This window comes from Polypterus senegalus, chromosome 5, assembly GCF_016835505.1.
Source record: "Polypterus senegalus isolate Bchr_013 chromosome 5, ASM1683550v1, whole genome shotgun sequence".
In the NCBI taxonomy this organism is placed as follows: domain Eukaryota; kingdom Metazoa; phylum Chordata; class Cladistia; order Polypteriformes; family Polypteridae; genus Polypterus; species Polypterus senegalus.
This window is the reverse complement of record NC_053158.1, coordinates 323,146-339,622: the sequence shown is the minus strand read 5'-3', so window position 1 is coordinate 339,622 and position 16,477 is coordinate 323,146. Positions and strand designations below refer to the sequence as shown.

Sequence of the window (16,477 nt, the reverse complement as noted above, 5' to 3'; positions counted from 1 at the left end):
GGCCAAACACACACATGCGAGACCCCTCTCTGAGGCCGATGCCCACCTGGACAAGGCAGGCCGCACTGTGAGGATTGTGGGTTTTCATTTCTCCAGGGCTTTCAGTGCCAGGCGGCCATCCCTGCTAAGGAGTAAACTGAGGGGCACTCAGGTGGACAAGTGGATGGTGGACCATCAATTAGGGGGAGGTGGGCACAGTTTGTGACAGTCGCCACCACTGGAGCAGCACAAGGAACAGGCCTGTCACCTTTGTCATCATCTTGTACCCCTCCAAGACCAGCTGTGTCACCAGCAGAAGGGTCTCAGATGATTCTGCACTTGGGGGTGTGAAATGAGATGGGTGGGGGTATCAGGGGAGAACTTGAGAACTTCCTGCTGCTCAGCATCGGCCAAACCAACGCCCTGCTGATTGACTGTCACTGTTTCACCAACCACTGTGCCAACCACACTTCACAGCTCACTGTGACACCTTAAAGGACCTTCTTGAGGGTCATTGTCATCAGAGGAGGTTGGGCATCTGCAGGAACTCATGTGACATTCAAGTCATAACGAACACCACAAAGTGTCTGATAAATGTGAGACCACCGGGGATGGTGAGATATTCTCTTAGGACCGGTGGGCTTTCTGGACACCAATGCAGTCTGAACGTCCAGTGGATGCACTTGTTGGACCCCCAGATGTGGATCACTGCCACATAAATAGACCCTGAGACCTGAGGGCTTGGGTGGTCCCCAGAGTCCACTTTTGCAATGTAAACCATTGTCGTGTGATGTAACTGTAGCATTTGTCACATTTGTGTGTGCCTTGTTAACCAATCAATGGCCACAGTGTCACACAAAGTCATGTGACTGAGAGACAAAGAGTGAAGCCCCCCAGTGGACACTTCTGACCGAGTTGGAGGGACTGATGTGGACAACGAGATAATGAAGGAAGGGTTTGGCATTTGTGACCTCACTGAGGTGGAGAGGTCTGAGCGGGCAGCTTAGTGATAAACGTGGCGCTGCAATTCCTGGGGTGCCCACTGGCAGACAAGAAAATGGGCAGAAAACGTGGCATTCTGCAGGGTATGGTGTGTGTCACCCGTCACACAGCCTAGCCATTAAAAGTCACGAGTGACCCAAAGCAGGTGGCTTAACACACCGCTGGGACAGCTTCTCGTCACGATGGTGGAGCTCCTCTGCCAGCGCTGCCCCTCGGGTCTGACTTGAGGCTCATCGTTACCCAAAGCGGCCCCCCTACCTGCCGTACCATGTAGTTGATGGAGGCCTGGTGAAGCGTGGCTGCTTGACGCTGTAAAGTCTGCCGGAGGAACATCTCGTCCTTGATGGCGTAGAAGCTGAAGGAGACGAGGAGAGCGTTAGTGTCACCTGTAGGGTGGGCCGCTGACACACAGTAGCATCGTCACTGAGTCACATGACGGGGTGAAAGTGGGCTTGGGATTTTTTTATAGCCAAGCAGTAAAATGAAAGCCGACAGAACACAGCAAGTCCACTTCAAAAACTGGCCATGAAGGTTGGCGTTCAACTCCCACCCGACAAAGGTGGCGATTGAGGGACCCTTGAAAACATCTTCGCCCCCCCAGCCTGTTCTGCTTTTTACTGACTCTGAGCTTCCAGTTTATCAAAATGGAGCATAAGAAATGGCGGCTCTGAGGCTACGGACCTGCGCTGGCATCCGTTACTGCCGAAGGGGGTCCGACTCTGCTGGGCCCTTCACCTGCGATTGCTATACAATGGCTGACCACCCTGTGCTCTGACCCCAAGGGGGATGCGAAAAATAAAAAGGAATTGTATCAAGTGAGACCCTCAGAAGCGTGTCAGACGAGAGGAGGCCATGCAGGCCACTTGCCCCTCGTTGGTTTGGCTCATCGCTCAGTCGTCCCCTCCAGGTTTCTGCTTGAACTCCAAGTCTCGTAGTTTCTTCACAAGTCCCACAATCCTTTTCTTCCAGCCCTCCAGCCCTAAATGTTCTTCTCCTGAATTTCTGCAGGTGTTCTCGAGTACCCCAAGACCCCCCATTAACTTCTTCTTCATCAAAGACCTGGAGGGGGTCCTTTGAAAGGCCCCCAGATTTCTGCTTCGCTGCCCACCACTCTTTGTGTAAAGAAGCGCAGAAGAAGGAAATGGAGCAACAAGAGCAGCTTGGCGGGATGTGACGTCGTCAGAGCCCCTCTAGCACCTCAGCAGCTCCAGTGTGTCGGTGGTCTCCACCAAAGCCGGTAATGAAGTCCAACACAGCAAACCCAATTAGAGTCATAAGAGTCAGGGACGGAACGATAGAAAAGTGCGGACCACCTGAAGGACACCGAAGACCTCCGAGCTCAGGCCGGTCCAGCGTACAGCCGGGGAAAAACCAGAAAGTACGACCAGTCTGAAGAGCTTCACTGGTCAGGGAGGCTACTGGGACGGTGAGGTGAGGATGGGAGTCTGGACTGATTACAGCCCCATGTCACACGACCCACCACGTGACGCACCGCCTGAGGGCAGTGGGACTGACTGACTGATCACTTCTATAAGCCTCACATCTGGAAGAAACCAAAGAGCCACTTATCACCTGTGTGAGACCAGTCCAACCAGTCCAATGGTGACAGCATCAGGGGTGGGGACACTAGAAAGGGGTCAAAGAAACCCTCAGAGCGCACTGGGCATCAGACTGGGACGTCACTTCTTATGAATTTCAGTACCTCTCATTTCAAACGTCCTGGATGGAGTCACGTCCCAACGGGCAGAAGGGCACAGACACACGGACACGGACACGGCGGGGACCCACCTCTGCTTGAGGACGGCAAACTTTTTATCCCACATCAGGTTTATGCGCTCCAGTTGCTTCCTCAGGCTGCTCAGGAGACACAAGTGAGAGTTACTGGGATGGCAGGAGGGCACATGACAGACCGTCACAGTGTTAGTGGCCGGCGTGTCATCACCTGCTTGGCACACAGGGACACTTCTACTTGTGGAATAATAAAAACACTACTACTACTAATAATAATATAATATAATATAATATAATATAATATAATATAATATAATATAATATAATACTGCAGTGGGCTGGTGCCGTGCCCAGGGTTTGTTTCCTGCCTTGTGCCCAGTGTTGGCTCCAGCAGACCCCCGTGACCCTGTAGTTAGGATATAGTGGGTTGGATAATATAATATAATATAATATAATATAATATAATATAATATAATATAATATAATATATCCACCCAGTTTGTAACCCGCTGAATCCAAACACAGGGTCACGGGGTCTGCTGGAGCCAACACAGGGCACAAGGCAGGAACCAATCCTGGGCAGGGTGCCAACCCACCGCAGGGCACACACAAACACACCAAGGGCACACTAGGGCCAATTTAGAATCGCCAGTCCACCTAACCTGCAAGTCTTTGGATTGTGGGAGGAAACCCGCGCAGTCACGGGAGAACATTCAAACTCCACACAGGGAGGACCCGGGAAGCGAACCCTTAAGGGTCTCCTAACTGCGAGGCAGCAGCGCTAACCACTGCACCACCGTGCCACCCTATATTATAATATAATAACACATAATACATTTTGTTCAAGGCGCTGCTCATTTGTAAACAACATGCCACGTGGTGGCCCTGCGGTGGACTGGCACCCCTGTAGCTGCCTCAGTATTTGAGTGAACATCCAACCACCCGTCCATCCACATTCTGAGTCTCAGTGGCCACGGCCAATCTGGGGGCATCAGAGTGATGGTCAGACAGGATGCCACTGAGCACGGTGCCAGTCCACAAGTGACCTTGACGTGTGGGAGGTGACACATCACTGGGGCTGTGAGGCAGCCAGTCTAACCACCGTATACTCACGAAGGTAACACCAATGCAGACTCCTTTAGGAGGAACAGACGACTAACAGGCACACGTGATGGGGTCACCGCCTGGGACACGAACGGTTAGGGAGATCCGACTCACCTCTCGATTTCTTTCTCTTGCTCTTTGTTGGTTTTCAGCACAAACTCGAGTCTCTGCTGCAGATTCTGATCTGCCATCACCTTCAAAATAAAAGGACAGCCGGAGCCTTCAGAAGAACGACGAATGTGACGGCCAAACAAAGTAGGGGGCCAGAAAGCTTGGAAGACGACTCACAGCTCCAAGAACATGGCCACCAAGACTGACGTCACGCTCGGAGTGGCTGAGTGGAGTGCAGCTGTGAGAAGGCACACTATATATATATATATATATATATAATAAATATGGCAGGTGACATTGTGACATGCAGTCAGCTTATGGCCTACTAGGCCCTTAAATTGGGAGCGGATGGGGCCCGTTGACACCACCATTATATAAGAGTACAGATAAACACAAGAATTAATACAAGACAACAAAACAAAAAAACAAGATAATATGCATTGAGAAATAAACAGAAAGAGAAAAATATTTAAAGGGCAGAAAAATAAAAGATGTGATAATAACCACAGGAAACAACATGAAGGGTGAGCAGGCCTCAAAGTAGGCAGAAACTGGCCTCACCCAAGGCAGCCTGGCCCCAAACTCAAAAGGCAGGCTTCAAGGCCTGGACAGGCTTTAAAAGTGTAAAAATACTTTTAAAATGCACAGAATACTTTTTAAAGATACTTAAAAAATACTTTAAGAAAATACGTTCAAAATACTTTTAAAAGTAAAAAAAAATAAAATACTTTTAAACTGCGGTTGGCTGGCGCCCTGCCCAGGGTTTGTTTCCTGCCTTGCGCCCTGTGTTGGGGCTCCAGCAGACCCCCGTGACCCTGTAGTTAGGATATAGCGGGTTTGATAATGGATGGATGGAAATACTTTTAAAATACACAAAAGTTCAAAAATGCCTTTCAAGGGAGTGGACAACCATAAACCTCTGGTGTGAAAGTAACAAAACAATACAGGCTTCCTTATTTAAAAAATAAAATAAACTAAATAATAACAATAAAAACAAAACAAAGAAAAGGCACAAAAGTTCTGCCTGAATTGGTAACTCGGAGCAAACAAGTTTAAAGGCAGAAGCCAAATTTCAGAAACCAGAAATGCCAAAGAGCACAAAATGAATCCTCAGACCTGAACGTGTGACAAACGGCCTTCAGAGGCTGAGGGCGGGGCCTAGTAGTGATGTCAGCATGGACCCGCCCACAGAGCACAAATCCAAACGCAGAATAAGAAACTTCAATAATCGTTAGGATGAAACCAAAGCCTGAGTAGAATTAACAACGACAAATGAATCAAAAATAACAACGACAACTGAATCCAGCAAAAGAAATGAAATGAAATAAAAAACAAAAGAAGCTTGAGCCCCCCAAAGTCACACTAGCGCTTCCCACTGGCATGTGATTCCATAATTTGTTCCCGTTTCACCCCACAATCCAAGCAGCATCTCAGACCAAACATGACCACCCAAAGCCTTAAAAGTCACCAAAGACGTCCACGGTGACAAGTTTCCGTTTAAGTAAAGACCCCTTGTGCCTTGGAGGACGGCTCCTGACTGGACACGAGCGGTCAACTTGAGCACAGAGCCTCTCTCGAAGTTAGGTAGACGTTTGCAGCTCGCTTGTCTGCCAGCAGAGGGCACCGTGGGTGTCGTTTTGACACTTTGCCTTCTGCTTCTTCAGTTCTGCCATGGCGGGTAACAACAGACAGACGAGTGCGCAGGTCCGCGGATCTTGAGATTGTTTTATTCCCACACTGCACTTGCCGAGTTGCCTGTGGACTAGCAGCGTACAGCATAGCGGGGACCCTGACCTGAGCTGATTAAACAGAAGAGCCGGGATGGCACCGCCACGCTGATCCTCAGCTCTCCATATTTCACACTTTCTGTGACGCAGGGAGACAAAGTGGGAACACGCGAGCCTAGGAAGTGAAGCGCAGTCGGGAACGAGAACACCGGATGGAGTGACAGAAGCCACACATGGAGAATTCGAGATCACGTGTGCAAAGAGATTTTTTGTGATGATATCCAAATCACCAATAAACAGTGGCATGTTGAGGCCATATTTAAAATGTCACAGAGGAGAAAATGTGACAAAGATAACAGGATCCCTACCAATCTGTGATGGCATTTAGGAAACAAAGCCCACGAGATTGTGGCACCCGTGGCGTCAGGGAACGTAACAAAGAAATTCCAGTAACTCAATAGTAAAAATACGAAATCAGACTGCAGACGTTCTATAAAGCGAACCGCAGGTAAGACTGAGTACAATAAACACATTTAATGAGCCACGTGTGACAGTGACCGTGACGTGTGCACCCGTGGTAATCAAACTGATGCACCACAAACATGGCATCGAATTTTAGAGCTGAGGACATTGTAATCAACAAAGTGAGGAGGGTGTTTCTGAGTGCATAGACTCACTGGCACTCACTGGCACATGCCAACTCCATGTGGACCCTGGCGCTGTGCAGCACTGTGCTACCAATAACAGTAATAATAATGATAATCCATTTTATTTTTAAGGACTAAACTCTCTAAAGCTCAGTGTATGCCTGTAACACCTCAACACATGTAGGCCCCCCAGAGCACCCCGAGACCCCCCAAGGGTGCCCGGTGATATCAGTAACACAAAGGCAGGGGGCTCTGAAAAATCAGGAGTCGCAAAGTGACATACAGGACACGAGCAATCAGTGACACTGAGTCAGTGACTATTGTCAAGTAGATGGGACAGTAGTTCACATCAGGGCATCGAGACTGAGTAACAGTAATGACGTCACATGGCGGTAACTCTTTGAGGTGACATCACAGGCCCGGAGCAGAGCGTCTCCTTTTAAAATGGCTCAGTCTCATAAAATGATTTGGCTTTTTTGGCTTTTGGACCTTCTTAAGATGTCACACATGTTTGGTTTTGTCACACGGGTGTCATCTGAGGACGCAGATCAATGCTCAGTTAAGGACGTTATCAGTACGGTTAACTTTTGTTTTCACATTTGGAGCTCAGTATGCGTCACCTCAACTGGAAAATGTAAGAGGGATTGGTACAAAGTGACAGAAGGGGGCCTCACTTTAGGACATGCAGGGGATTAAAACACACAAAGAGAAAACTTCAGCTGGAAAAACACCAAAGGAATCGTCAAGTCAGGGGTGAGGCTGCCTGGGTGAGGCCTCTCGCAGTCTCTCTCTGCCCCTCACTCCCCTCTCTCTCTGTCTCCCTCTTTCTCTCTCTCTCTGCTCACTCTCTATCCCTCTCTCTCTCAGTCTTTCTTTCTTTCTTTCTTTCTTTCTTTCTTTCTTTCTTTCCTCTCTCTCCTTTTCTCTTTCCCCCTCTAGACAGATCTGTGGGTCCTCTGCAGGCCTTTCACCGTTTCTGTCGTTCTGTGTTGCCCACTCGCTACAAACTGGTAGGTAACCCCTGCTTTTCACCCAATCACGGTGGTCCACACATCGAGATTCACCCGTAGACTCTGCTCTCTGAGGCATCGCCCTGGCGGCTGGTTCACAAAGGCCACGTGCATCGATTTAAACAGGAAGGCACGGCAGCCCCCGAGTGGTCTTGGTTGGGGGGTCTCCTTTCATTCTATGAAGCACCTACTGAGTGGCCCACCCATCCACACCACCCCGCTCACCGATCTTGGCGGCCGCTTTTTGGTTTCCTCCTCAGCCAGGAGCATGTTGGTCTTCCACCTCAGCAAATCTTTTCTCACTTTTTTCTTTCTGTGCTAACATCTGAAACAGAAGATGAAGAGAAGTGAAGTGAATTTGGGAAGACCCCGACGGGCCCACCGCCACCGGCTGACAAATGTTTAGGCGGCCTCTCTTGTCGCTTTCTCATTTCTTTCTGTAGTCTGTGACGTGTCCTGGTGCCAGCTGAGGAGGGACCAGTCAGCCACACGGTGCTCTCTGTGCCCTCGGGTGTGTTGGCACAAGCCCAGCTTGGCAATGGCCCTGCGGCTCCGAGGGTTCATTTGTTTTTTCTTTTTTCATGGTGTGTTTGCCCCCCACCTTTTCCAATTGAGGCTCAAATGAGAAACTAACATTTCAATTAAGTTTTTGGGTATAAACCCTAACGCCTAACCCTGACCCTAGCCAAGGTGGCAAGAGCTGCAGAAAATCCAGGACCACCTGCTCCTTTAAAGGTCATCCCAGTCAGCCCCTCGTTTTTCTCCAGACCACCTCAGCTCTTCATCTCTGACTGAGGGACTCTGAGCTGCGTGACTGCTGATGTATTTATACCAGCAGGGTTGGCATCAGCAGCGGTGCCCATGTCATGTGACACCTAAACCATAACTACTAGAAATGTCCAGACAAGGACACCTGATGATTATAAAAAGGACAGTGAAAGGATGAGGTGAAGCCTGGGCTCAGGTGCCCCCAACGTCCTCCCCTTCCACAAGTGAATCTCAAGAAAATGAATGGGCTCAGGTACACCTCCGGGCACAGGTGGCCCTTGTATGGAATCTCAGATGGTGTCACATGGAACGGACCCCAAGTCCAAGTGTCTCTGCTGTGGCTCTGCTGCTACTTGTCCACCAGAGTATCATCACTCTCACCATTGGGTTATAGAGACCCTCTGCTTAGCAGGACTGAGAGACTCATAAGTCCCTCCGCTGGCCACATCTTGATGAACCACCGTCAACTTCTAAAGGCCTGACGTGGAAAACACGCAAAGCAGACACTTCAACACATCCCACAGGGTCCATCGTCTTTCTAGATCCACCTCAGGCCGAGACCACCTGACAGCCTGGATTGTCAGTGCAGCATCCTTCATATTGGGACTAGGTGTTTGGGGGTATGAAGAAAAGATGAAGAAGAAGAAGAAAAGAAAAGGGTGACCCTCATCAAGACTGAGATGTCCACAGAAGATTTGGACTTCCTATCAAACTAAATGAACTTTTGTATTTTAAAGCCCATGCTTTATGGTGACACAGGAGGTGACAATGACATGAGTGCTTGTGTACACCTGACAATACAACTCCTGATGCCAGCCATCTGTTAGTCACAGGCATCACTTTTATAGCGCCTTTCACCTCTATGTGTCTCTCCGTGTGTATCTGTCTTATACTGGGAGTCCTCGGGTTACACGCGTTCCGAGTTTACAACGCTCACTCCCATAAACTATTGAGATGTTTCGGTTTACGCCAAGTTAGCGTCGCACTTACAGACTCGTTTGGTTGTGCAGAGGAGGAAGCGTTCTGTTTGTGTGGCTTTGTTTGGTGACTTTGTGGACATGATGAATGTTTAATAGAGTCTTCCGTTAAAGTTCACACCATTAATACTGTAATAAGCAATCTCAATGCACGTAGAAAACCTAGGAAATACGGCATAAACTCCAATAATCTAATTAAAATCACTATTTTAGAAGAACAATGTATTAAAACTATAAAACAGATCACAGATTAAACAAAAATACACACAGAGCGGGCTAATAATAATAATTTAGTTCCTATTCCAAATAACAATAACGCACATAGTACTCATCTCTGCACCTCGAAACATTAAATATGGCACTATTAAATGTCAGAGCTTTAACTAACAAAACGTTTTTATCAACGATCTTATTAGTGATAAAAATAGATCTTATTGCACTAAATGAAACATGGCTTGAATTCAGATGCGCCAGTTTTAATCGAATCTGCCTCCGGATTACAGTTTTACTCAAACCGCCAGGGAAAAGGGGCGGATTGGCTAACATTTACTCGAGCCGATTAAAATGTAAAGATGTCAGTTTTGGTAAGTTCAAGTCCTTTGAGTATCTCGCCGTTGTTATTCATGGAGATTCTCAAGTTCTAGTACTATCCGTGTATAGACCTCCTAAATATAACGCGTGTTTTTGAGGAATTCTCTGACTTAATGTCAATTTTAATTACTAACTATGACACACTCCTAATAGTTGGCGACTTTAATTTTCATATAGATAATCAGTGTGATCTAAAAGTAAAAGAATTTATGAACCTCCTGGATTCTTTTGATTTGAGACAACTCATAAATCAGCCTACACATAAAGCAGGTCATACATTAGACTTAGTGATTACTAAAGGATTGAAAGTTGATATAAAACAGATCATTGATATTGGTCTATCAGACCATTTTCTTCTACTTTTTAATATAGAAATAATGATAAAAACACTCATGAGAAGCATATTGTTAAAAACGCTTCTTTGATTCGCAGCAGCTTTAAAACTTACAAACATTTTAAGCAATCAGTCCGTTTATAGTGCCAGCTATAATAGCGAGGACAATGTAAATAGTAAGGTGTAAAGATTTAATTCTAAAGTGAGAGCTGCTGTTGACATAGTTGCACCTGAAAAGACAGTGAAAAAATCTTCTAGCATTGTTATACCATGGAAGACCCAAAGAGTGTCTGATTTAAAGAGAACATGCCGTAGAGCTGAGCGTCAATGGAGGAAGACTAAACTTACTATCCACCATGAAATATTAAAAGTCAGAATAACAGAATACAATAACACTGTCCGTCTTGAGAGAGGCTGCTATTTCTCCAAGATTATAAATAACAATGCTAGTAATCCCAGAGTCTTATTTTCAACAATTGATCGCCTACTAAACCCAGGTAGCTCAAAGGAATGCCTCCTAAGTGCTTCCAGTGAAACCTGTGAGGCTGTCGCTGTATTTTCAATCAAAAATTAATGATATTAGAAATAACATAGTATATCTCCCCAACACTAAGGATCCCCTAAACCCCAACATCCTGTTATAAACAAATTAAACTCTTTCACTAGGATAGATTTACCTGATTTACAAAAATAATCTCTCAATTAAAACCCTCCACCTCGTCCTTGACCCGATACCAACAAGGTTTTTCAAAGAAGTATCAGGCGTGCTAATTGATAATGTTCTGACATAGTAAATTCGTCACTAGATACTGGGGTCTTCCCAGACTGTCTTAAGACTGCTGTAGTTAAACCCCTACTTAAGAAACATAATCTTGACCCTCGCTCTTGAAAATTTTAGACCCATCTCTAACCTGCCTTCTTAAGTAAAGTTCTAGAGAAGGCAGTCATTATGCAGTTAAATGACCACCTAAATAAACATGCTATTCTTGATAAATTTCAGTCAGGTTTTAGAACAAATCACAGCACAGAAACTGCACTCGTTAAAGTAGTAAATGACTTGCGGGTAAATGCAGACAGAGGCCATTTATCTGTTCTCATCCTCTTAGATCTGAGTGCTGCATTTGACACCATTGATCACAACATTCTTAGAAATCGCCTTAGTCAATGGGTGGGCCTCTCTGGCAGTGTCTTAAATTGGTTTGAATCCTACCTGACAGGGAGAAAATATTTTGTTAGTTGTGGGAATTACAACTCAAGACACATGATATCCAATATGGTGTTCCACAAGGCTCTATCCTGGGTCCGCTGTTATTCTCAATCTACATGCTTCCGTTAGGTCAGATTATCTCAGGGCACAACGTGAGCTACCACAGCTATGCTGATGACACACAGCTGTACTTATCAATAGCACCTGATGACCCGATTCTATTGATTCACTAACACAATGTCTGACTAGTATCTCAGAATGGATGAATAGTAATTTTCTCAAGTTAAATAAAGAGAAAACTGAAATTTTAGTGATCAGCAATAATGGATACAATGAGGCTATTAGAAATAAACTGGATACATTAGGATTAAAAGTCAAGACGGAGGTAAAAAGCTTAGGGGTGATTGTTGACTGTAATCTGAATTTTAAATCACATATTAATCAGATCATTAGGACAGCATTTTTTCACTTAAGAAACATAAGTAAAGTTAGACCTCTTATATCACTGAAAGATGCTGAGAAATTAGTTCACGCGTTTGTTTTCAGTCGACTAGATTACTGTAACGCACTCCTCTCAGGACTACCCAAAAAGATATAAATCGTTTGCAACTAGTGCAGAATGCAGCTGCTAGAATCCTAACTAGGAAAAGAAAATCAGAACACATTTCTCCAGTTTTGATGTCACTACACTGGTTACCTGTGTCATTCAGAATTGACTTTAAAATTCTGCTTATGGTTTATAAAGCCTTAAATAATCTAGCCCCATCTTATATATCGGAATGTCTGACACCTTATATTCCAAATCGTAACCTCAGATCCTCAAATGAGTGTCTCCTTAGAATTCCAAGAACAAAACTTAAAAGAAGTGGTGAGGCTGCCTTCTGCTGTTATGCACCTAAAATCTGGAATAGCCTGCCAATAGGAATTCGCCAGGCTGATACAGTAGAGCACTTTAAAACACTGCTGAAAACACATTACTTTAACATGGCCTTTTATAACTTCATTTTAATCGTAATTTAACTTAATCCTGATACTCTGTATGTTCAATTCATCATAATAACTATTCATGGTGGCTCTAAAATCGTACTGACCCCTACTCTTTTCTGTTTCTTTTTCCGTTTTTGTGGTGGTGGCCTGCGCACCTCCACCTACTCAAAGCTTCATGATGCTCCAACAATGATGGATGGATTAAAAGGCAGAAAATTTTTATACCATCCATCTATCATTTTAAATTCCAAAAAAATTTTAATTTTTAAAAACCCAAGGGGGGGCCCTTCGGTTGAAAAAAAGGGGGGGCCCCCCCCCTTCTTTCTTTCTTTTCTTTCTTTCTTTCTTTCTTTCTGTCGTCCTGTCTGTTTCTCTCTTTCTTTCTCTTTCTTTCTTTCTTTCTTTCTTTCTTTCTTTCTTTCTTTCTTTCTTTCTTTCTGTCGTCCTGTCTGTTTCTCTTTCTTTCTTTCTTTTTCTTTCTTTCTCTCTCTCTCGCTCTCTCTCAGTCGCCCTCCTTCTTTCCTCTCTCTCCTTTTCTCTTTCCCCCTCTAGACAGATCTGTGGGTCCTCTGCAGGCCTTTCACCGTTTCTGTCGTTCTGTGTTGCCCACTCGCTACAAACTGGTAGGTAACCCCTGCTTTTCACCCAATCACGGTGGTCCACACATCGAGATTCACCCGTAGACTCTTCTCTCTGAGGCATCGCCCTGCGGCTGCGGTTCACAAAGGCCACGTGCATCGTATTTAAACAGGATGGCACGGCAGCCCCCGAGTGGTCTTGGTTGGGGGGTCTCCTTTCATTCTATGAAGCACCTACTGAGTGGCCCACCCATCCACACCACCCCACTCACCGATCTGGCGGCCGTTTTTTTGGTTTCCTCCTCAGCCAGGAGCCGATGTTGGTCTTCCATCTCAGCAAACCTTTTCTCACTTTTTTCTTTCTGTGCTAACATCTGAAACAGAAGAGGAAGAGAAGAGAAGTGAATTTGGGAAGACCCCGACGTGGCCCACCACCACCGGCTGACAAATGTTTAGGGCGGCCTTCTCTTGTCGTTTCTCATTTCTTTCTGTAGTCTGTGATGTTGTCCTGGTGCCAGCTGAGGAGGGACCAGTCAGCCACACGGTGCTCTCTGTGCCCTCGGGTGTGTTGGCACAAGCCCAGCTTGGCAATGGCCCTGCGGCTCCGAGGGTTCATTTGTTTTTTCTTTTTTCATGGTGTGTTTGCCCCCCACCTTTTCCAATTGAGGCTCAAATGAGAAACTAACATTTCAATTAAGTTTTTGGGTATAAACCCTAACGCCTAACCCTGACCCTACCCAAAGTGGCAAAGAGATGCAGAAAATCCAGGACCACCTGCTCCTTAAAAAGGTGGCTTTGAAGAAACAGAAAGCAGAGATCACAAGACATGAGTCCATTGGTTGGCGCTGCCAGGAGATGGAATGTGGCGGACCATTCAGGCAGAAGTGGAGTAAAACCCAAGGACTGTTGTGAGGCCAAGGATGTCCAGTCAAGTCAAAGACAGGTCAGGGGACAGCAGGGTCAGCACCAGCCAATCACAACACATGATGAGCCGTCTCGGGTTAGAGGGGCAGAAACACGAGACGTCATCCCAGTCAGCCCCTCGTTTTTCTCCAGACCACCTCAGCTCTTCATCTCTGACTGAGGGACTCTGAGCTGCGTGACTGCTGATGTATTTATACCAGCAGGGTTGGCATCAGCAGCGGTGCCCATGTCATGTGACACCTAAACCATAACTACTAGAAATGTCCAGACAAGGACACCCTGACGATATAAAAAAGGACAGTAAAAGGGTGAGGTGAAGCCTGGGCTCAGGTGCCCCCCAACGTCCTCCCCTTCCACAAGTGAATCTCAAGAAAATGAATGGGCTCAGGTACACCTCCGGGCACAGGTGTCCCTTGTATGGAATCTCCGATGGTGTCACATGGAATGGACCCCAAGTCCAAGTGTCTCTGCTGTGGCTCTGCTGCTACTTGTCCACCAGAGCATCATCACTCTCACCATTGGGTTATAGAGACCCTCTGCTTAGCAGGACTGAGAGACTCATAAGTCCCCTCCGCTGGCCACATCTTGATGAACCACCGTCAACTTCTAAAGGCCTGACGTGGAAAACACGCAAAGCAGACACTTCAACACATCAACAGGGTCCATCGTCTTTCTAGATCCACCTCAGGCCGAGACCACCTGACAGCCTGGAGTGTCAGTGCAGCATCCTTCATATTGGGACTAGGGTGTTTGGGGGGGTATGAAGAAAAGATGAAGAAGAAAAGAAAAAGAAAAAGGGTGACCCTCATCAAGACTGAGATGTCCACAGAAGATTTGGACTTCCTATCAAACTAAATGAACTTTTGTATTTTAAAGCCCATGCTTTATGGTGACACAGGAGGTGACAATGACATGAGTGCAGGTAAGAACTGCAATGGCTTGTGTACACCTGACAATACAACTCCTGATGCCAGCCATCTGTTAGTCACAGGCATCACTTTTATAGCGCCTTTCACCTCTCCATGCGTATCTGTCTTATACTGGGAGTCCTCGGGTTACGACGTTCCGAGTTTACAACGCTCACTCCCATAAACTATCGAGACGTTAGCGCCGTCACGTCTACGTGACCATCATCATCATCAAGCCCTTCCGTGAGAATCCTAAATCCAAAGAGGACTGTTTCATTTATGTTAGGTAGAATGCCCAGAGGGGACTGGTCAGGTGGTCTCATGGTCTGGAATCCCTGCAGATTTTGTTTTTCTCCAGCCGTCTGGAGTTTTTTTTGTTTTTTCTGTCCCCCCTGGCCATTGGACCTTACTCTTATTCGATGTTAATGTTGATTTATTTTGTTTTATAATTGTGTCTTTCATTTTTCTATTCTTTATTATGTAAAGCACTTTGAGCTACTGTTTGTATGAAAATGTGCTATAGAAATAAATGTTGTTGTTGTTGTACTTACAGACTCGTTTGGTTGTGCGCCGAGGAGGAAGCGTTCTGTTTGTGTGCCTTTGATTGGTGACTTTGTGGCCCTAATTGTGGCTCCTAAACGAAAGTCAGAGTCTTCAGATGGAGACTTCTTCAAAGAACAGCAAAGCCATCACGACGGAAGTGAAATCAGACATTGGAAAGAGAGCAGAAGGAAGAAAGGGAAGGAATGTTTTCACACTCATTTTCTCTGTCACTACAGCACAGCACAGTATATTTATGTTGTGTTTTGATGTTCTAGATTCTGATTTTGCAAATGTGTTAGGATAGGTAAGTGACGTAGGGTTAGGGTGTGTTTGGACTTGCATCATCACTGCTGTAGTAACGGAGCTGTGTCGTAACCCCCTGTATAGCGCCTTTCACACCTCTATGTCGTCTCTATATTACCTTTCATATGCATTGGCTGGACCCCTCTGCCCACTTGATGACGTCAGGACTTCTGCTTCAACAGCACTGAGGGGCACATTTACGGAGAAGACCACCCAGAAGAATGGCTGAAGTGACAGAGCTGGTGTGGCATGAGGACAGCAGGCTGGTGAGATGCAGTGAGGATGAGGAGTGAGGGCCACTTTGGTCTCAACAGTGTGCCATCCACATTGGGCTCTTCAGTTCAGTACCTGGATGGAGCAGGTGGTCCGATGGACACGGCATGACAGGGACACATCACCACCTGAGCCTGGCACCCCCTCATTTGCATGGCTAAGCTACGCCATGTCACACTTAGGCTGCTAATGTGACACTCTGCCAACAGATGACCAGCTTCAGAACGGGGGGCTGGCCAGGACCCTCCACTTTTCACGTCAAAACTCCAAAATTGTATGACAAGTCAGGTGCACTCCTGGGTGTGAGGCAATAAAGGAGACCTCAAGTGTCGTTCACGGTGGGCCACACCAGCCATGTCATCTGCTCAGGCCGTCACATCAGTCGTCATCAGCGCTCCTGCAATCCCATAAATGGATAAATAAATCAACGGCGACTCCGCGGTCCTCTCTGCCCACCTCAGCGCTCTGGCTGTCCTGGCCTTTCACTCCGGCGGGCGCTCGTCACGTCATTAAAGCCCAAAGCTCTGACAACAATGCCAAGTGCCAAATGCGATTTCCTGCTCTCTTGTCTATTTGTGGCCATGTTTAGATAACAGATAAGGCACAAAAATTGGAGAGAAGAAGACAAATAAGCCTCAAGATAGGCTGTCCTGCCGCCATTGTGTCTGAAGTGGACTTTCAACTCAATGCGCTGAATGCGGCCTTCCCACTCGAGTTTGTTTTGTCAGCTGCGGGCCAGCGGGCGAGTGAGCGAGCGAGTGAACGCGTCCCCC

General features: G+C 46.5%; 1 protein-coding gene across 2 annotated transcripts in view; it reads right to left on the bottom strand.

The window, feature by feature from the left end:
• The window catches only part of c5h10orf67 (chromosome 5 C10orf67 homolog), a 66,032-nt gene that overhangs the window by 12,623 nt on the left and 36,932 nt on the right, over positions 1-16,477 (bottom strand). The window contains exons 10-13 of one of the 2 annotated variants that reach the window (XM_039754240.1): positions 13,026-13,127; positions 3,931-4,010; positions 2,770-2,835; positions 1,240-1,336 (exon numbers count right to left, since the gene is read on the bottom strand). In XM_039754240.1, coding sequence (XP_039610174.1) covers positions 1,240-1,336; positions 2,770-2,835; positions 3,931-4,010; positions 13,026-13,127 — 345 coding nt within the window. The remainder of the gene's footprint in view (positions 1-1,239; positions 1,337-2,769; positions 2,836-3,930; positions 4,011-13,025; positions 13,128-16,477) is intronic. The other variant, XM_039754241.1, reaches the window with a different exon arrangement.